Source organism: Sarcophilus harrisii, chromosome 5, assembly GCF_902635505.1.
Source record: "Sarcophilus harrisii chromosome 5, mSarHar1.11, whole genome shotgun sequence".
In the NCBI taxonomy this organism is placed as follows: Eukaryota; Metazoa; Chordata; class Mammalia; order Dasyuromorphia; family Dasyuridae; genus Sarcophilus; species Sarcophilus harrisii.
The window spans coordinates 200,601,332-200,622,675 of record NC_045430.1 but is presented as its reverse complement, the minus strand read 5'-3'; the positions used below and the strand labels follow the sequence as shown (position 1 = coordinate 200,622,675).

The 21,344-nt window shown below is 48.6% G+C and overlaps 1 protein-coding gene across 5 annotated transcripts in view; it reads left to right on the top strand.

Moving 5' to 3' along the window:
- Positions 1-17,309, top strand: part of KCNH2 (potassium voltage-gated channel subfamily H member 2) — a 91,679-nt gene extending 74,370 nt beyond the window's left edge. For 3 of the 5 annotated variants that reach the window (XM_031939413.1, XM_031939412.1, XM_031939414.1), the window contains 9 exons: positions 272-659; positions 1,697-1,896; positions 4,042-4,294; positions 8,331-8,524; positions 9,645-9,744; positions 12,352-12,627; positions 12,744-12,936; positions 13,275-13,452; positions 15,442-17,307. In XM_031939413.1, the coding sequence (XP_031795273.1) occupies positions 272-659; positions 1,697-1,896; positions 4,042-4,294; positions 8,331-8,524; positions 9,645-9,744; positions 12,352-12,627; positions 12,744-12,936; positions 13,275-13,452; positions 15,442-15,591 (1,932 nt within the window). In that variant the 3' untranslated portion in view covers positions 15,592-17,307. Of the gene's footprint in view, positions 1-271; positions 660-1,696; positions 1,897-4,041; positions 4,295-8,330; positions 8,525-9,644; positions 9,745-11,964; positions 12,135-12,351; positions 12,628-12,743; positions 12,937-13,274; positions 13,453-15,441 lie in introns of those variants that run through there. The other 2 variants (XM_031939415.1, XR_004229731.1) reach the window with 2 other exon arrangements.
- Positions 17,310-21,344: the final 4,035 nt, after the last annotated feature.

Here is a 21,344-nt window from a genome sequence, read left to right as displayed (position 1 = left end):
GAGGGAAGAGGAATGGGAAAAAGGAGAATCAGAAGGCTCTGGGGTTTATATCTGGATGCCTGTTAACCCTTCTAGCATGGTATTCCCTTAGGACCTTAGTGCCCTCATTAGTCCATAGCACCCCAAACCTTTTAGCCTACCCCAGTTTTGCCCCATTCCAGGATGTCTCATTCCCCCCTCCCCCCCTTGGACCTCATCCTTATCTTACTTCCCCTTCCTACTGGGCCTTTGGAGCTAACCCTACCCTTCCCCCTGGCCCCGTGCCTCGCAGCTGATCGGGCTGCTGAAGACAGCACGGCTGCTGCGACTGGTGAGGGTGGCAAGGAAGCTGGACCGCTACTCAGAGTATGGGGCTGCCGTGCTCTTCCTGCTCATGTGCACCTTCGCCCTCATCGCGCACTGGCTGGCCTGCATCTGGTACGCCATCGGCAACATGGAGCAGCCGTTCATGGACTCCCGCATCGGCTGGCTTCACAACCTGGGTGACCAGATCGGCAAGCCCTACAATGGCAGCGGCTCGGGGGGCCCCTCCATCAAGGACAAGTATGTCACTGCTCTCTACTTCACCTTCAGCAGCCTGACCAGTGTGGGCTTTGGCAATGTCTCCCCCAACACCAATTCTGAGAAGATCTTCTCCATATGTGTCATGCTCATTGGCTGTGAGTGCCAGCCCAGGGGTGGGGAGATGGGGATGAGGGGAGGAAGAAGGTTTGGGGGCCCAGACTGAGCAGTGGGTTTGGGGCTCGGGATGGGGAGAAGAGATCGCTGGCAATTGTGCAGAGATGAGGGATGGGTGACTCAAGGCTGGCTTTTCTGAGGATGGGCTTCAGGGAAGAGAGGATGGTTTAGAAAAAGAGATGGGAAATTGTAGGGAGTTAAGAGGACCAGTTGGTCTTGGAGCCAGCGGAGTTTACACAGGGCTTAGAAATGAGAGGGCTTGGCTCTATTGAGTAGAGGAACAAACAGAAAGCACAATCATTTGGGAGGGCAGAAAAGCCGCTCTGTGCTGTGAGGGATGAAGAGAGAGCCGGGAGAAGCCTTGGCATTCAGGAGTAGTGGTTTGGGGAGGGAGAGAGAGTGTGAGTATGCATGTAAGAGAGAAACAGAGAGAGGGGGCAGGGGGGAGGGAGAGAGAGAGAGACACAGAGACACAGAGACAGAGACAGAGAGACAGAATATGAAGGAGACAGATAAGGAGAGAGAGAGAGAGAAAAAGAGAGTGATAGAGACAAAGAGAGAATATAAGAGAGATAGAGACATGGAAATATGGGGAGAGAGAGTCAGACAAACAGATAGACAGAGACAGATAGAGACAGAGGCAGAGAAACAGAGAATATGAAAGAGAGAGACAGATATGGAGAAAGGGAGAGAAAAAGAGAGTGATAGAGACAAAGACAAAATGTGAGAGAGACAGAGACATGGAACGATGGAGAGAGAAAGTCAGACAGAGAAACAGAGACAGAGACAAAGAGACAGAATATGAAGGAGACAGATATGGAGAGAGGGAGAGAAAAAGAGAGTGATAGAGACAAAGAGAAAATATAAGAGAGACAGAGACATGGAACGATAGAGAGAGAGTCAGACAGAGAGACAGAGACAGAGACAGAGAGACAGACCAGAGAACACCATATGCAGGGTTCTCACTGACAAAGGGAGTCTCCTTGTTGACTGATGCTCTCGCCCCCGTGTCCCCTAGCTCTGATGTATGCCAGCATCTTTGGCAATGTATCTGCTATCATACAACGACTGTACTCGGGCACTGCCCGATACCACACCCAGATGCTCCGAGTCCGTGAGTTCATCCGCTTTCACCAGATCCCCAACCCCCTGCGACAGCGCCTGGAGGAGTATTTCCAGCACGCGTGGTCCTACACCAATGGCATCGATATGAATGCGGTGAGGAGGGCAGGAGACACTGGCTCCTGGGAATGGGGCTCTGGAGAGATCAGAAGGGAGAAGGATGAGGGTCACAATCAAATGACTGACTTATAGAGACCTGAAAGAGAGGGGTGGGAGAGAGCCCTTAGACCAGAATTTGAAGAAACACACTGATTGGGAAGTCTGGAGAGACCAGGATTTGGAGGGTCTGGTGGCTTGACACCCTTTGTCCTATCTAGGGCATCATGAACATGGCTAGAGAGGGAAAGTGATGGAGAATAGGGAAAGATAGAAATTTGCCAAGCCTTTATTAAATGCCTTCTGTATGCCGGGCACTGTGGTCGGCGTTGTGATGCAAAGACAAAACTAAAGTGTTCCTTCCCTCCAAATAGCTTAAATCCCCTGGGAGTCTGTTTGGTTCCAGAAGCAGACACAGACAGACTCTCAGTGGCGTAGCTAGGAGAAGCACAAGTTCTTGCCTCTTTGTCTTGTCATCCAGAAGGCCTTAGAAGCCTTTTCCAACCCTCAGCCTTGGACAGGACCCATGGCGGGAGGGGTTGGCCCCTGTCAGCTGAGGAGCATGGCTCAGCAGGAGGTCCTTATATTCTCTTCTCAGCTCTTCATGCCAGCGTTAGGGCAGAAGTATGATCCTTCCCTTGCCCATAGCCTCCAGTCGCTCATCCTAAGGTGATCCTGGTTTTTCCTCTTATCTTTGATCTCTGACCTTCGCATGCTCCTGTCCCAGCTCTGTGGCCCCAGATTCCTTGGCCTTTTTTTCATCTCAGTATCCATTTCTGGCCCCAGGGGCTGTCCCTCAGAAGTCCATGAAATTTTCAGCCTTGTATTTGCCCTGTTTTTGGCTCGGTTAACTTGCTGGGGATTCTGGGTTCCTTGGGTTCTTGGCTATGGCACTCTCCCATATTTAGGCCTCCCTTTTCCAAAGGAGTCTTTTCTTCACTGGTGGGAAGTCTGGGAGATGACTGGGAGCTAGTAGTCAGAGTCTTGGAAGGGGGGTCAATAGGTAGGACATCCTCGGCATTAGATTTTTCTTCGGTTATTTTCGCCGGCATCCTGAGAGGGCATCTGCACTTCTGACACTTCCAGGCTGAACCCTTGGCTGGGGCAGGAGCAGCTAGGATGGCTCTGGGATGCTGGCCTTTCTGCCTAGCATGCCGTGAAAATGCTCGGCTTCTGCTGTGGAGATTGGCTAAGCCAAGGAGGGTGGGGTAGGGTTAGGAGAGTGACAAGAAAGGAAAGGAACATGCAGACCATCACATTACACCATAAACTACAATCAGCTTGGGATAGATATGTGGCCTAAATATAAAAGGTCACACCATTAAAAAGTTAGAAGGGAACAAGATGAGGGCCTTTCACGCTTGTGACTAGGGGAAATATTCTTAACTAAACAAGGGTTAGAGGGGGTCACCAAAGATAAAAGAGATCATTTCTATTACCATGGATTGGAGAACTTAGGGTAAGAAGAGAAGGCGTTGATTGGGGGGGAAAATCTTTGCGTCAAGAGTCATATATAAATATAAAACATATATATAAAGTATACGTATTTGACTTATAAGGAATTAACACAGATAAGATTGAGAGGAAAGTAGCTATAAATATGGCACTGGAATTTGAATGGGACATTATGGCTGTCCTGAAATATCTGAAAAGAAGGCACTTGGGAGATGTGTTCTGCTTGGCTCCAGAGGAATGAAGTAAGAGTAGTGAGCAAAAGTTGCAGAGGCAGGTTTTGACTCAGTGTAGAAAAAAACATCGAACAATGAGAGTAATCCAAAAGCCTCTGAAATTCCTTCCAAGGTGACTCTGTGATTCAATAAACGTGTAAGAGGCTGCTGCAGGAGGGAATAGGTTCCCAGTTCCTGGAGGCCTTCAAGTAGTGATGTGAGAACCACTTTTCAGAAATGTACAGAGGAAATTCCTATTCAGGTACAGGTTGAAGTAGATAGCCTGATTCCAATGTGGATGGCCTGTGATTTTGTGAAAGGAATATGGGATTAGAAGGCTAGGAGGTGGGGAGTCTGAAGATGAACTTTGAGGGAAGAGCCAGTCTGGAGGGTAGGGAAAGAACATCTGGAGGGCAGTGGCCCTGGCTGATGTACCTGTGTGGTGCTGTCTCCCCCCCTTCCTCCTTCCTCGTGTCAGGTGCTGAAGGGATTCCCTGAGTGTCTCCAGGCTGACATCTGCCTGCATCTGAATCGTTCCTTGCTACAACACTGCAAACCTTTCCGAGGGGCCACCAAGGGCTGCCTGCGGGCACTGGCCATGAAATTCAAGACCACTCATGCACCTCCTGGGGACACGCTCGTCCATGCTGGGGACCTGCTGACGGCTCTCTACTTCATTTCTCGAGGCTCCATCGAGATCCTACGTGGTGACGTTGTTGTGGCTATCCTGGGTATGGACCTGAGGGGGGGCTCCGAAGGAGAAGGTATGGGGAGGGTGGAGGAGGGAAGGAATCTCATCATCAGTACCAGGAGTCGGGGCAAGGACTGGATTTGGAGCTGGAATGGGAGGGTGGATTCTTGGGGCTCTGGTGCATCATGAAGAATGATTCCTCTCAGTGATCTCAAGCCTCATGCCAGTGCCAGGTCAAGCCTGAGGGGACTCTGTCCCCTGCCAGAGCATCCTGGGATTGGTGTCTGTGCATGGGCTCTGGTTCCCCTTACTCCCTTTAATTCTGTGTGAGAATGGTCAGTATGTGATCTACTGGGTAGTGAGTAGAGGTTAGAAACATCTTGAGTATGCAAATTGTCTGGGGCTTTGTACTGTCTTGGGAACTGGGCTGCAGCCATCAAGAATCAAAACAGACCAAGCACTGAAAAAAGATGTGAAACTTATACATCTTTCCTCCAACCATCAAGACTTAAATTTGAGTCTCAGATAGTAAGATGTCAGAGCTGGAACCTGAAGATATGTGATGTTGGGCAATTGTAATCACAACTTACTTTTCCCTAGGATCATAGATTTATAGATGGAAGATACTTCAGAGGTAGTAGTCCAACCCCTCTCCTAAAACAAATGAGGAAAATGAGACCAAGAACAATTATTTCTCTCTGAATGATTTTCTTAATGTCACACAGTTAATTGAACTTGGATTTTCTTAACTTCATGTTTAACATTCTATCCACTATACTATGCAAATTCCTACACTTTAAGGTTTACAAAATACTTTCTTCTTGTAAAGATATATTATAGGATTCTGGTTTTTAATCCACTCTGCTATATGACCCATTTTGACTTTATCTTGGTATGTAGTGTAAGATGCTGGTCTATACTTTGTTTCTGCCTTACTAGCAGTGAGTTCTTATTCCAGAAGTTGGAGTCTTTAGGTTTATCAAACACTAGGTTATGACTGTAATTTACTACAAAACTTTTTTTCATAATCCCATGAGGTAAAAAGTTACATCATCTCTATTTTATGCATGAGGAAACTGGTTCTCAAGTGATTTCTTTGAAGGTGACATGAATTGAAATCATCTGATTCTAGGACTAGTGCTTCTTTACTTATTCTGTGCTTACCAGTTTGGGCTCTATATAAAATGAAGGGAATGGGATAGAATTATTTTAAGGTCCCTTCCATCTCTGACTTTTGTATACATCTTTGTTTCAATAAACTTAAGTTCACACAGTATAATTTGCCCTTGGCAATTCCACTCTCAGGGCTGGTCCTGACAAAAGTGGAAAAGTGTGGAAAAAGGCCCACAAAAGTGGACAGTGAAGGCAGATTGTTGTGATGTAGGAAGTGTCAACCTGGTTGGATCAGTCAAGGTAATGACCTCTTTCTGGTTGGTTCAGTTGGAATGTAGAGAACATGGCTTTTCTATGTGGAGAACTATGAGTGATCATTCCTTGCTTCTTGGACTTGGCAACTGGGGCATGTGTGTGATTTATGAATAGCTCATTCAGCATTCAGATGACTAGAGGGACAACTTGTAGCACAGGCAATAATAGCAACAATTATACATATACACATAAATACATACACATGTGTTATTATGTGTGTATATATAATTTAATGTAACAATTAGGGCAGCTAGCCCTGGAATCAGGAAAACTCGTCTCCCTGAGTTAAAATCTAGTCTCAGTAAGATCCCTTACTAGTTGTGGGATCCTGAGCAAAATAATGATATAAAAAGATGAGAATGAGATAATTATTAGAATACATAATAAATAGTCCAGAAGCCTACAAACTTCTAGAATAAGTAGACAATTTTTTGAGCAATAATAAAGTTTGATGACATATACACTGCCACTGGATTTATCAAATGTAATGAAAAGTGACTTACCTTCACATGCAGCTCATGAAATGACTAAGAAATGACTAAGATCTGAGAGCCAAATCAAAAGGACCTGCTAGTTGAACTAAGCCAACAATATATTGGCAAAAAAGTACCAAATAAATGGCTAAGTTATATGGATTTGTTTGTAGAAATAAAGAACTATGTTGTGGCAATTCAGGACCAAGTTTATGCCACCAGTTACTATAAAAGGGCTATCATTGGGAAGTGTAGGCAGCTGGGTGGTGCAGTTATTGGAGAATTTTTGAGTCTGAAGTCAGTAAGATTTAAGTCCAGCCTCAGATAGCCTACAAGCTGTGTGTTTTTGTTCAGTCATTGTAATCTTGTCCAATTCTTTGTGACCCCATTTGGGATTTTTTTGATAAAGATACTGGAGTGGTTTGCCATTTCCTTCTCTAGCTTGTTTTATAGATGAGAAAACTGAGGCAAACACAGTTAAGTGACTTGCTCAGAGTCACATAGCTAGTAAGATTCTGAGGCCAGATTTGAACCCAGAAGATGATTGCTCCAGGCCTTGACTCCTATCCTTTGTACTTTCCAGCTCCTTCCCTTTCTCCTTCCTCCCCTTTCCCCCAAACTGTGTTACCCTGGGCAAATTACTTACTCTCACTCAGTTTCTTCACCTGTAAAATAGATATAATAATAGCTCCTACCCTCCCAGGATTGTTGTAAGAGCCAAATGAGATCACATAGAAACCATTTCACAAACCTTAAAGTCTATAGCTATTGCTATTATTATTAGCAGTAGACTTAAGGATTAGTATAAATTACACAAGGAAATGGCAGTGCTTGCAATCCCTAAAAGTTTAATACTTACCGAATCTCTTCCAATACATAACTTCTAGGCTAGAATTCTCTATATTAGAACTCTTTTGTGAACAGACATCAATGAAGACCTCAAAATGGAGAACTCAGCCAATAAACTACCATTATTATAGACTGAACCGTTGCCCACAAATACCAGGATGCAACAGTGGCTCATAAAAACTCAAGAACAACATTTTAATAGATGTTGTCATCCAAAATATTCGTAATCTTCATATTACATGCAATGAAAAGCTTTTAAAATATGGAAACCTGGCCAAGGAGATCAAACTAATGTAAAAGTAGGATGAGATATAAATTACCCGTTAGCCCCTTTGCAATTGGAATTGTACTAAGGAATTGTACTAAGGGCTACTTCAGTGAGCCCACAGAAGATGAGCTCACATCCTAATATTCATATTTAACTATAGAAAGCAATTGATTTAGCCGCCCATGCAACAGAACATTGAATATAAGGAAAATAGAATAGAATAGTGACTTTTTTGAGGACTGTTTTTACCTGAATTCCACTTAAAAGATAAAGAAAACATGATGATAATCACATTTGACAGGCATTTTTACTTATATTAATCGAATTTAATTCTCATAACAACCCTATGAGCAAGGCATAGTAGGGATTATAAGGCACCCCTGTGGCACAGTATTTCCACTAGAGTTCATGACTTGGAGTTGGGAGGAGCTCAGTTCTAATCCTGCCTCAGATACTTAAAGCTGTGTGACCCTGGACAAGTCACTTAATCTCTCTGTGCCCCGTTTCCTCATCTGTAAAGTGGGGATAACACATATCCCAGTGTGATTGTAAGAGACAAAGGAGATAATATCCAACACCTTGAAAATTCGATGATGCTATACAAATGCTAACTATTTTATAGTCGAGGAAACTGAGTCTTGGCTGGCTGACCCTTGGACCCAGACCCCAAGTTCAATATTCTTCCCATTACATACGTTATATTCTTTGTATGCTGAGGCAGGAGGTAGTTTGTTTTCCTAGGGAAAGGCCAACAGTATGAGCACAGGTACATATATTATATATGTACCATGGGTGGGGTTTTTGAGGGCTAGACTTGCTGTTAGCCCGATGGCAGGTGCTGGCCAGGATCTGCAGTGGAAGGAGCATGTTTGCTGCCTCCTGGTGGTCTCCATGGTGGGAGGATTCACTACCAGGAGATTAATTGCTCTCCTCTGGGGGTCTGTATGGTGGGCAGGATCCACTGTGGAAGGAGCATGTTTGCTGCCCCCTGGTGGTCTGTGCAGTGCCTGGGGCAGGCCCGTTAATTCTGAGCTGACAGTTTCCCCTTCTTTTCCTAGGGAAGAATGACATCTTTGGCGAGCCTCTGAATCTGTACGCACGGCCCGGCAAGTCCAACGGGGATGTCCGAGCTCTTACTTACTGTGACCTGCACAAGATCCAGCGTGATGACCTTCTGGAAGTACTGGACATGTACCCCGAGTTCTCCGATCACTTCTGGTCCAGCTTGGAGATCACCTTCAACCTGCGTGACGTGAGTGCCCTGGCCCCAGAGCCACATCCTGAGCTGACGCTGACCCTGCTTCATGACTTCCTCCAAGCCTTGACCTCCATCCCCAAGACACAGCAGAATAATTAGGCCTCTTTGAATCTGTACAGTTCCTTAGAGTTTCCCCAGCAATTCCGTTTCTCAGAGGCCGCCGGGGCCCCACTTTAGAGCTGAGAAATCTGAAGTCCGCAGGTGAATTTCCCAAGCTAACACAGCTAATCAGGAGAGGAGCTGGAATTCAGACTGGGTTTTCTGGTTTCTAGTTGGTTGTCCAGCCCCTCCTACACCTGAATCCTAATCTTTGGCCACTGAGTCCCTGGTCAGCATTAAGCCATACCCTAGATTTCTATGGGTCTTTGCTGCCTTCACTGTCAAATAGAATAATAATCACTCTTGTGCTTACCTCTTAAATGTATTCCTTCACTTGTTTCTCAGGGATATTATTTAGGATCAAATGAAAAATGGATGTGAAAGGCTTAGGTGAAGAGTTATATGGACATTAGAACCTCTAAAGTGTTAGTTACTGTGACTAAGATTCTGGCCTTAATGTTCAGATGATTGGTTTAGAGAGGGCACTTCTAATAATAACAAGAAACTAGTATTTATATGGCATTTTAAGGTTAAAGTGTTATCTCAGCTGATTCTCACAACTCTGCGAGGTAAGTGTAATTGTTAACCCCATTTGATAGAGAAGGAAACTGAGATTGAGAGAGGTTAACTAGCTTGCTTAGGGTAGACAGTGGTGTCTCAAGGCAGAATTTGAACTTTTAAGTCAGAACTTTTTCCCACTGCATCACTTACTTATTTCTAACTCAAAAACTCCAAGTCCTTCCCCCATGGGGATTCCCCAGCCTTAGAAGATCTCCTCCTTCCAGGGTCCTCCCAGCACCCTCTCAGGGTCCTTCCAACATCCCAGGATCCACCTGCATTCTCAGCTCTGCAGGCTTGATTCCTCACTGGTCCTGGAGAGACTTGAGTGTGTGTGATCCGAGCACGACCTCTGGCCCCTCCTATCCCCATCTTGTCCCCATCTCCCTCCAGCAGTTTTTGGGGTTGAGGGTAGGAGGGGCAGGAGAGAAGGGCCTGACCCGGCTCTTCATTCCAGACCAATATGATCCCTGGTTCCCCGGGCAGCACCGAGTTAGATGGTGGCTTCAACCGGCTGCGCAGACGCAAGCTGTCCTTCCGCCGCCGAACAGACAAGGGTGAGTGATGTGTGTGGAGGTGGGGGGCTGGCAGGGATTGGAAGGAAGGAAGGGTGTCTGTGTTAGGGGGAGTGCATAAGGCTGTGGGAGACCAGGGGAAAGGTGCCTTGATGAGGTGTCAGCCTGGCTTACATACATCACAGCATTCTGTCCTTTCACTGTGTTCATCTACTCCTTGCCTGGAACAGTCCCCTCTGCCCATCCAAAGTCTATGTCCTCTCGGGTCTTTCTATGTTCCAGGAAGTACTCCCTAGCTATTCTAGCCCATACTGAGCACTCCTAATCTCTTCTGATCCGCATTGATCGCTTCTGCTGTCTTCTGGCCCACACTGATCGCTCCTGATCTCTTCTGGCCCACACTGATTGCTCCCAATCTCTTCTAGTGCACACTGACTGCTCCTGATCTCTTCTGGCTCACACTGATCACTCCTGCTCTTTTCTGGCCCACACTGATCCTTCCTGATCTCTTCTGGCCTACATTGATCACTCCCGATCTCTTGTAGTGCACACTGACTGCTCCTGATCCCTTCTGGCCCACACTGATCACTCCTGATCCCTTCTGGCCCACACTGGTTGCTCCTGCTCTCTTCTGGCCCACATTGATCACTCCCGATCTCTTCTAGCGCCCACTGACTGCTCCTGATCTCTTCTGGCTCACACTGATTGTTCTTGCTCTTCTCTGGCCCACACTGATCACTCCTGATCTTTTCTGGCCCACACTGATCACTCCTGATCCCTTTTGGCCCACACTGACTGCTCCTGATCTCTTCTGGCCCACACTGATCACTCACTGACTGCTCCTGATCCCTTCTAGCATACACTGACTGCTCCTGATCCCTTCTGGCCCACACTGGTTGCTCCTGATCCCTTCTGGCCCACACTGATCACTCCTGATCCCTTCTGGCCCACACTGACTGCTCCTGATCCCTTCTGGCCCACACTGGTTGCTCCTGATCCCTTCTAGCCCACACTGGTCACTCCTGATCTCTTCTGGCCCACACTGACTGCTCCTGATCCCTTCTGGCCCACACTGATTGCTCCTGATCCCTTCTGGCCCACACTGGTTGCTCCTGATCCCTTCTGGCCCACACTGATCACTCCTGATCCCTTCTGGCCCACACTGGTTGCTCCTGCTCTCTTCTGGCCCACATTGATCACTCCCGATCTCTTCTAGCGCACACTGACTGCTCCTGATCTCTTCTGGCTCACACTGATTGCTCTTGTTCTTCTCTGGCCCACACTGATCACTCCTGATCTTTTCTGGCCCACACTGATCACTCCTGATCCCTTTTGGCCCACACTGACTGCTCCTGATCTCTTCTGGCCCACACTGATCACTCACTGACTGCTCCTGATCCCTTCTAGCACACACTGACTGCTCCTGATCCCTTCTGGCCCACACTGGTTGCTCCTGATCCCTTCTGGCCCACACTGATCACTCCTGATCCCTTCTGGCCCACACTGACTGCTCCTGATCCCTTCTGGCCTACACTGGTCGCTCCTGATACCTTCTAGCCCACACTGGTCACTCCTGATCTCTTCTGGCCCACACTGACTGCTCCTGATCCCTTCTGGCCCACACTGGTTGCTCCTGATCCCTTCTGACCCACACTGGTTGCTCCTGATCCCTTCTGGCCCACACTGACTGCTCCTGATCCCTTCTGGCCCACACTGACTGCTCCTGATCCCTTCTGGCCCACACTGTTTGCTCCTGATCCCTTCTAGCCCACACTGGTCACTCCTGATCTCTTCTGGCCCACACTGGTTGCTCCTGATCCCTTCTGGCCCACACTGGTTGCTCCTGATCCCTTCTAGCACATACTGATTGCTCCTGATCTCTTCTGGCCCACACTGGTCACTCCTGATTTCTGAATCCTACAGCTCTTATAGTCTGTGTTACACAATAACATTTAATTAGACGCTGTCTGACATTGTTCGCTGTGGTTTTTACATGTGTGAGTCCTGTCTTCCCAGCTAGACTGTAAGCTCCCTGAGGGCAGGGACCCTGTCCTGTACTCCTTCTGTATCCTCCCCAGGGCTGGAGGCATAGTAGATGCTTATTGATGAACTGAGCCAGGACAGGGTAGGGGAGGCCGGGCAGAGGTGGGCGAAGGAGCCAGTCCCAGGACCCAAGGCAGGAGCAGATGGAAGGGTGGGTTTAGGTTCTGGAGGGTCAAATCCAGTTAACGAGTCTTTATTGAGCGCCTGCTGTGTGCCCAGCCCTGTGGTAGGCTATGCTGTGGGGGATACAAGAGGAGAAGCCATGGGCCCTGCCCTCCGGGAGCTTACACTCCTTACACTTGGGGACACAAGACTCCCACACAGGGAACAACAGCGAATGGTTGCGACACAGTGTGTGGTCGAGTGCTAGATTGTGTGACAAGCAGACTGTAAGTGCTGTAGGTAGGAGGGCGGGGGTATGGGGGCGGCTGGGGCAGAGGCTGGGTGAGGGAGGGTGGAGGGGCCCAGGGAGCTTGGCCCTGCTCTTGCCAGAGTTCCTCCCCAGACTCCGAACCCTTGTTTTTTAACTTCTCCCTCCACACCCCCTGACACTTCTGCTCCAGGACATGGGACGGATCCTTCTCTCTTGTTCTCCATTTGTCTCAGATGCAGAGCAGTCAGGAGAAGGCTCAGTGGTGGGCACGGGCCGAGAAGGTGCGGGAGCCGGCGGCCGGGCACGGTCAGGGGGGCCGTGGGATGAGAGTCCTTCCAGCGGTCCCTCCAGCCCAGAGAGCAGTGAGGAAGAGGAGACCCGAGGGCCCAGTTCCAGCCCTCTCCGCCTGGTGCCCTTCCCCAGCCCCCAACCTCCCCGGGACCTGCTGGGTGGGGAGCCCGTGGCTGAGGAGGCCGAGAAGGGCAGCGACACCTGTAATCCCTTGTCAGGTACGGGTGGGGGTGGGGAGGGACCGGAGGGGTCACTCGTTTGGTTCTTGTCCTCCCCGGGCAGGCCTGGGCTTCTGCCCTACTCATGGCCCCTCGTCCTGTCCCTCTGACTCCAGGTGCCTTCTCAGGGGTGTCCAACATCTTTAGTTTCTGGGGGGACAGTCGGAGTCGCCAGTACCAGGAGCTGCCGAGATGTCCAACCCCAACACCTACCACCGGGCTCCTCAACATCCCCCTGGCCAGCCCTGGGCGCCGGCCCCGAGGCGACGTGGACAGCAGGCTCGATGCCCTCCAGAGACAGCTCAACAGGTACTTCAGCCCTTGTCCCCATGACCTCCGGGAGGCCCCACATCCCTTGTACTTGCTTTTATTTCTGTATGTTCTGTGTGGTGTGTGTGAGGGTGGGGGTAGGAGTTTGGCCCAGCAGAGACAAGCATGTGTGTCCCCTTCTTATGAGGGGGCAGGTGCAGATCCGGGGGAGGGAGAGCAGGGTGGAAGTGGGCGCTCCCCTCCGGCCCCCTTCCCCACTGAACCAGCCTCCGAGGTGGGAGCCGGCCCCCTCTAGGGGCTGGTGCCCATCTCTCTGGGCCTCGGGCCCTACCCTTGCCCGCTCTGTCCCCATGGCGCGCGTCCCCTCTCACCCCCAGGCTGGAGACCCGCCTCAGCACAGACATGGCGGCGGTGCTGCAGCTGCTGCAGAGACAGATGACGCTGGTGCCCCCGGCCTACAGCACCGTGACTCCCCCCGCCCCCGCGCTCTCATCCGACTCCCCCTTGTTGCCCGTCAGCCCTGTCCCCACTCTCACCCTCGACTCTCTCTCTCAGGTATGTTGGGTTCGGCACAGCCTGCAGTGGCCTCCCTCCTGAGCCCCCTTCCATCTCCCGTCAGGCTTTGGCTGCTTCACCTGCCAGGGACCGGGGAGGCCTCTGAGTTCTCACCTAGTTCTGCTTCCTGAGCCCTGGGATCTCGCCCCCTCCCCATCCCTTGCTCGCAGCCTCCTCAGTGCATTGGCCCAAGACGGGGCGGCTCATTAACCCCATTAGCAGCAGAGCCACGGCCAGTCCCTTAGCAGCCCAGGACCTCAATGGGGAGGGCGCAGAAAGGAAGGGGGAGGGGAAGGTGGAGAGGGAGAGGAGGGGGCTGCAGGAGGCCGGGGAGACACAGAGCTGCTGGGAATTCAGAAAGCCAATCTTGCATCTGAGTGACCAGTTTTACTTTTGTTTGCTTGTGTTTTTGTCCCTGAACTCAACTGACCAGTTCAGGTTTCTGATAGCTCATGTGTGTACTGATTGATTCATTCTTCTCTTAATCACACTGTGACTGTGTGAGGGTTGGTGGGAGAAGAGAAGGGGGCCTGGGCCCTGGTTAGGGCTGGGGAGAAGGCGCCGGCAATAGTCTGCGCCCTGGCTTGTCCCCGCCCCGCACTGGCAAGGGTGCACCTGTCCCTTGTTTCTTTCCCTCTGATCAACCATGCCCAGAGAGGGCCGGACTAACCCATCCGAAGGGTGCTCCCCACAAACCCCCTGAGGCCCTGGACACCCGGTGGGCCCGCCTGGCTTGGTTCCGGCCCCGGGCTGAGGGAGAACGAGGGAGCCCCACATCCCCCCTCTGGGCTGCAGGCCGCGGTACCCCGAGCGTAGGCCAGGCCACCCCGGCCAGTCTCTCTGACCCGGAGCCTGAGGCAGCCCTCACCCACTCCCTTGCCTCCCTCTCCCCTGTGGCTGGCACCCACTCCCTCCCCTCCCATCTGCTGTCTGCGTCTGTTTGCCGACACCAGAAGCCACATCAGCCAATGTGCCAGTCTCCATTCTCGGCCTCCCCCGCAGAGATCTCTCCAAGGAACCTGTTGCATCCGCAGAGCGCTCCCCTTTCTCCTCCCTTGCTTCTTCTTGGCCCTCCCAGCTCCCTGCGGCCTTTGTTGGGATGTGGGAGCCACTTCTGGGCCCTCTGTTTTGTCTCTTGGTCAGAGGAGGGAGCAGGGAAGTGTGTGTCCCCCCCAGGGCTCCATTCCTGCTCGGAGCTCACCCTGGTCCAGGACCAGCTGCGGCCATGGCCCAACTCCTCCCTTCTCACCGGCCTGCCTCCCAGACCTCGGCAGAGGCCCGCGTTTAGTCTCCTTAGGCTTAGTATTGTGATTTTATTTGTAGCCATTCCCCATTTGATGGGCATCTACTTTGTTCCCAGTGATTTGCAACAACAAAAAATGCCACTATAATATTTTTTGTTTACGTGAGTCCTTTCCCTCTGTCTTTGACCTTTTAGGGTATAGGCCCAGTGATGATCTTGCTGGGTTCAGAGCTCGCACAGTTTAGTGACTTTTTTGCCCAGAAGCTGGTTCTGAACTTTCCTCTTTATACCATTCTGACTCTCTCTAGTCCTGGAGGATGGAGGGAAAACTGCTTAGGGCTTTCCAGTATTCAGACTTTCCCCCAGATCTATCTCAGGTAGCCCCTTCCTGACCATCTTGAAATCATCATTGTGGGTACCCACTCTTCTGCCTGTGGCTCCCCTTTCAGGGATATCCATCTTCCTGCTAGCCCCTTACCTCCTCCCCTCCCCACCCTTGTCCTTCTTAGCCCAGATTCTCCCTTCTGCTTCTCAGCTCTTTGCCTTCTTATCCTGTATCTGGTCTTCCTGACTTTCCTTTCACTCCCCCCACCCCATTCCCCTCCTGTCTCTTAGCCACCCTCTTTCCCATCTTCCTCTCCCATTCTTGATTTTTCTTTGTTCCTCTTAAATCTTCCTGACATCAGATCTTCTATGTCCTTCTGATTCCTCTTTCTGTCTCCCACCCTTCTCTTTGTTCTCTACAGGTTTCCCAGTTCCTGGCGTGTGAGGAGCTCCCTCCAGGGGCTTCAGAGCTTCCCCACGACGGCCCTGCCCGACGCCTCTCCCTGCCCGGGCAGCTGGGGGCCCTGACCTCCCAGCCCCTGCACAGACACGGCTCAGACCCGGGCAGTTAGTGGGGTAGCTAGGCGGACATGTGGCTCAGCCCAGGCCCCTGTGGCCCTGCACAACTCTGGGCCCTCTCCCCTAGACAGTCTTCACTCCCCTGGGGAGGAGACTGGGGAAGGTCAGAATGGGAGGAGTTGAGGGGAGCAATGGGGTCGTTTTCCTTTCCCTCAAAGCTTGGGATATTTTACTCCCACCAGGTTCCCCTTGCCCCACCTCCCCCACCCCCACCCCCCAGGGAGAGGGTTGGGGCCCCAGGGACCAGGCTGTGGCACCCTCTTGGGGGCATTGGACAGAGGGTCTCTGGTCCTCCCCATCCTCCCCCCGGCTGCCCTGGGGGCATTAGCTGGTCTAACTGCCCGGGAGGGATATGGCCCTGGGGCCTCAGGCACCTCAAGGACTCTACTGCTATTTACTGCTCTTATTGTTAAGGATAATAATTAAGGATCATTATGAATCATTAATGAAGATGCTGATGAATATGAATAATAAATAATTATCCTGAGGAGAAACCAGTGATGTTGCCGGGCATTAGGTCTGCATGGCTTTATGTCCATATAGACTCTCAGGACTTTTCAAACCGGGGGTGTCACATGTATGTCTCAAGATTTACGGCCTGGGGCAGCATCCTGCCTATGGTTCCAGAAGGGAGGAGGCAAGACTTGGTGTGATCCCCCTAGAAGACATCTGTGATCCCTAACAGTGTCCTCCCACTTCTCCCATTTTTATTGGGTTGAAGACTTTCATGAAATCTCCATAACTCAGTGACTTAGAGAAGGGTACTAATGAAACTTCCATCTCACTGGCCACCAACTGCCCCCTTCCCTTTAGCCAGTATCTGATTGCTAGCCTGGAGCTAAGCCCAGCCAGGGACTGACGCTAACTCTTCATATGCTGACCTTGTAATCCTGGCTACTCTCCACTTTATCTGCTGCTGGATTCCTGACTTGTCCAGGAAATCACTCCTCTAACTCTGGCTAGTGACTGACCACCAAGTGACTCTTCATTTCTTCCATGCATTGATTTCTAATTCCAACCAGAGATTTACCTCCTAACCCAACCCCTGGCTGACTCACTAATCCTATCTACCTACCTAGGGCTGATTCTTAATGGATGTTCTGATTTACTGCTAATCCCTGCCATCTACTAACCCTTAAGCCTGGCCACAGGCTGAGCCCCTGCTCTCTTCAAAGACTGACCTAATTCTGCCAATAGACACAGATTAAACCCCTGACCCTGACTATTTACTGGTGCCTGACCCTGGTCAGAAAATGATTCCCAAATTCTAGACACTTGAGTGACCCCAATCCCATCCAGCTGCCTCCACAAATTCTTTCCCTTTGGTCATTAAAAGGAACTGTAGATGGCTCATTGTTGTCCATTTGTACTATTGGATAAACAACTCATAGGATTATTAATTTAATTTAGAATTATAAGGGAGTTTAGTGATTATTGAGTCCATCCAATCCCCTCTTCCTACCTCCCTCCCCATTTCATAGAAAAGGAAAGATTAAATGGCCAAGGTGGGTTGCAGGTAGTAAGTGGCAGAATCAGAGTTCTTTGACTGAAGACCCAACATTTTACTCCAACACTTAAACTGAAGGTTTTCCTGAGGGTCTGAAGGGACGTGGACTGATGTCAGTGGTGATTAAGGAGCTCTTGTCCAGTTTGCCAGCTATCCCTTCTGCTGGAGCTGATGGGATCATAATGCCTTCCCATTATACTCTCAATCAACAAACAGTTATTAAATACTTCCTATGTGCCAGATACTGGCATTAAATGCTGGGGAGATAAAAAAAAAAGATAAAGACAGTTCCTGGGGCTTACATTCTAACAGGGGAGACAATATACAAACAAATCTACACAAAGTAAGATACACATACATATATATATATATATGCTCACATCTCATTTCCTATGCTGTCAGATGTCCTCCAAGAGCCCCATTAACTCTAGATCTGTGACCCTTCAACCTCTCAGTTCGGGAGAACCAGCCTGAAAGCTCCTTTGGTACAGGGATACAGTCTCGGGCTTCTGTGTGTGGTGAGGCTGACCTGAATTGGTTGATTCTCACTGGCTAAGGTCTCTGAACTTCCCCATGGTCCCTCCTGTTAAGGGAGCTGAAAATTGGGAACATGAGCCTCCACTAGTAACATCTTTTTAGGACCCAGAACCTGAGGAGAGGTTTGGCTACTAGAGGGAGCTAATATCTGGTTGTTTGGCTCTAATCTCTAGCCCTGGCTGACCTGAGGATGTTGGGAAAGAAATTCATAGACTCTTAAGATGTTGGTGTTTGCAGGGAACCCATTAAAACTGGCCCATTATGTGGATAAGAGATCGGGGAGGTTCACCGACATAGGACAAGGATGTTGCCATATGAAGGGCAGGGTAAAGACCAGGATCTCTGTTGTCTGATTCCCAGGCTGGTGTTCTTTCCAGATCATCTTCACCGTGTTCAAAGAGGCTTAGCCTCTGCGCAGTCCTGACAGCATTTTCACAGGGAGATGTCGGAGGGGTGGGCAGGGGGACCAAGCTACTGAGTACATCTGTCTTCTGGAAGTAGAGGCTGGTTTCCCAAATAAAGTGATGACAAACAGACAAAGAAACAGAGACAAAGAGATAGGCAGAACAAGACAGCCTTGGAGACTCTGTTTCTTTGTGGAATCCTCGCCTATGTAATTTTCCTTCACCTCACCAAACAAGACTTTATTCTTATAGGCACAAGTAAGACAGGGGAATATATTTAAAGCTACAAGGAACCTTAGAGGTCATCTAGTCCATTTTATACTTGAGGAAATTGAGGTCCAGAGAAGGAAACCAATTACCAAGTGACACAGCAAAGATTTGAAGTATACATCATATTTGAACTGAGGTAAATGTCTGAATTTTGTCTTAGCTTCACTCAGGAACCGATCTCATGTTCTTTTGACCACTTTTACCCGACTGGACTACTCTCTCTGTGTCCAGAATATTTGTGCTGCAAATAAAATTTTAAAAAAGATTGAGGGGTGGGAGCATGGAGAGAGGGAAGGGGGAAGGTTCAAGATTTTTAATCAATCAACATTTGTCTGTGCTGAATGCTGGGGACAGTTCTTGCCCTTAAGGAGCTTACAATCTAATTGAGGAAGATGACAACATACTGAAGGCTATGGAGGAAGCTTCCAAGGAGCTGAAAAGGAGGCTGAAAAGTGGGATGAGAAACAGAGTTGGTGTCTAACTTCCTCCTTAAATGGAGGTTTTGGAGTTCATGGCTCCCCCCACCAACCTGGAGGACGAAGAGTGGTGATGAGAAAAGTACCAAGTCTGATGAGATCTTGAAGGATAAAGATGTCCCCCATTCTCCCCCAGATAATGAGCTTCCTGAGGCATGAAGGAAAAATCCCAGAGTAGTGCAGCTAGATAAGGAAGGAATGAGACTTAGCTCTCTGGGTCTCAATCACTTAATTTAATTCCCCAAAATGTTTAAAATGTCTAGTAGATTCAAGACTCTAGCATAGGTGCTAAGGCTGCAAAAATAAAATAAGGCACAAAACCTACCCTCGGGGCATTTACAGTGTAAGAGGTTTGGATCTCAAAGGTCCTCTGTTATGTTAACAGCTCATTACCACAGGTGCTGAGATCCAGGCTGGTATGGGGCTCAAGTGATTTTTCAGTCTTGTTTCTGTCACTCACTGGACTGGAGGGGGGGAAGAGGGAGAAAAAGTGAAGGAGAGGGAAAGGGAAGTGGGGTGTATCAGAAGCAGGAAGTTTCAGAATCCTATAGGATAATCTCCAAATCTCTCAACTTGACTTTCTGGATCAGTGATAGCTGACCATTAGGCCTTGGTAACACCATGGACAAACTAAAGCACTATCTCTCCCTCCCCCTAATCCTCTAGGCTCTTTGACTAATGGTGAAACAATTCTGCAGAAAGGGCACAGAAAAATCACACAAGCTGGAAGGGCGAGCCAGATGTCTAGGCAAGGAGAGCTGCTTACAACTGTTATTATGCAAATCATTTGGAAGCTCAGTGTAGGCACTTGACAGGTATATAATTGTAGGGGAGCAAAAAGCCTGGTGTGGATCTGGATTCTAATCTCTGCCATACCAATTACTACTTGTGTGGGATCTTAGGCAAGTTGTTTCATCTGACTCTGGGTCTCAGTTTCCTGGTTTGTAAAAGGAGCAAGATGGGTAGCTAGCTGGTTTCCTTTCCCACTAGAAAACCTCATGATCTGGCATAGCAAGCTGGGGTGCCAAGAGAGAGATGTGTGTGGTAAGGGGGGAGTGGGGTGGTAGATGCCAGCAGCAGAAACACGTCACTGTATATAAGGCACTTTTAGTCTTCCAGCTAATTGGCGGGCAAGGCCCTAGGAACTGGCATATAGATCCTGACACCTGACACCTGACACCTAGAATGAATCTATCAGCTTCTCTGGAGAATAATTTCTTTCTCTGTCAAATAGAGATAATGATATCCGTGTATGTGACCTGTGACCGCAGGCAAGTCACAGCATTTCTGTGCAAGGATGTGTGTGCATGTGAGTGTGGTCTGTACACACAAGTGTGTGTGCAAATATTTGCACACTTCCCTTACAGTCTTCTTGTAAGCCCAGGTTCTTGGTTTGCTTTGGTGTCGGGATGAATTTGGCAATCTGGTGAAACCTGTGGACTCAGAATAATGTTTTTAAAAAAATTAGTATTTTATTTCCCCTTAATTACATGTAAAAATGATTTTCCATATAGAATTTAAAATTTGAGTTCCAGATTCTCTCCTTCAGTCCTCATTGAGAAGACAAGCAATTTGACATAGATTATACATGTGTAGTCATGCAAAACAAAAGGAATAAAATAGATAGGAAATAATTATATTAAAATATAGGTATCTAAATATTTAAAAAAAAGTTCATGGACTCCAGGTTATAGTATGTAACCTCTATAGCAGTATAGTTATAATATATAACCTGCAGAGCCATTGCTTACTAAAACTGAAAAACACTATAGAAATGGGAATTGTTAGAAATGATAATGTATCCGTTGTTCTTATTTCTTCTCTAAAGTTGTCAGGCTTAAAGGTAGTTCTGGGTTCCTGAAGATTATGCCAGGGAGCATAAGCCCTGGCAAATTCTAAGATGGCCTGAAGTTTGATCCCAATGATGTCTGGCACCTGAGGACAGGCAGGAATTCAATTTGAAGAGGCTGGTCTCCAGAGGGTCAGCCAAGGAAGCAGAGCATTTTTGTGGCCATAGAAAGTCATTAAGCTGATGATAACTTGGAAAGCTCTGTGGCCATCACTCTTGGGAAGAATGCCCATACCCTGGTGAAGCACTGAAGTCAGTTTTATTCTTATTTCCTCATGGAGGTGTTATGAGGACCAAATGAAAGGATAGTTTTTAAAGGCTTTCAGAAATTAAAATCCTATGTTAAAAACCGTCTGCTTCCCTAGTCCCTCCTTGTTTTTGGAACAAGTGCTGATTTTGGCTGAATACATTGTTCCCTAGCAAAGTAATGGGGCTTCTGAGGGAAGAAGATGAAACATACAGCATGGAGCCATGGAAAAGGTCTCAAGATTTGAGACGAGAGAACCAGAATCCAAAACGTGACTCTTCCATTTAATAGGTGTGAATCTGAGTTAAGTCACTTTTTAGGTCTCAGTTTTCTCATCAGTAAAATGAGAGAGGTAGATTCAATGACATCTAAGATGTTTTCTAATTCAAAAATTTATGATCCTATGATTCTCCAACATCTAGTATTTTTGGTTGTTGTTCAGTCTTTTCAGTCATG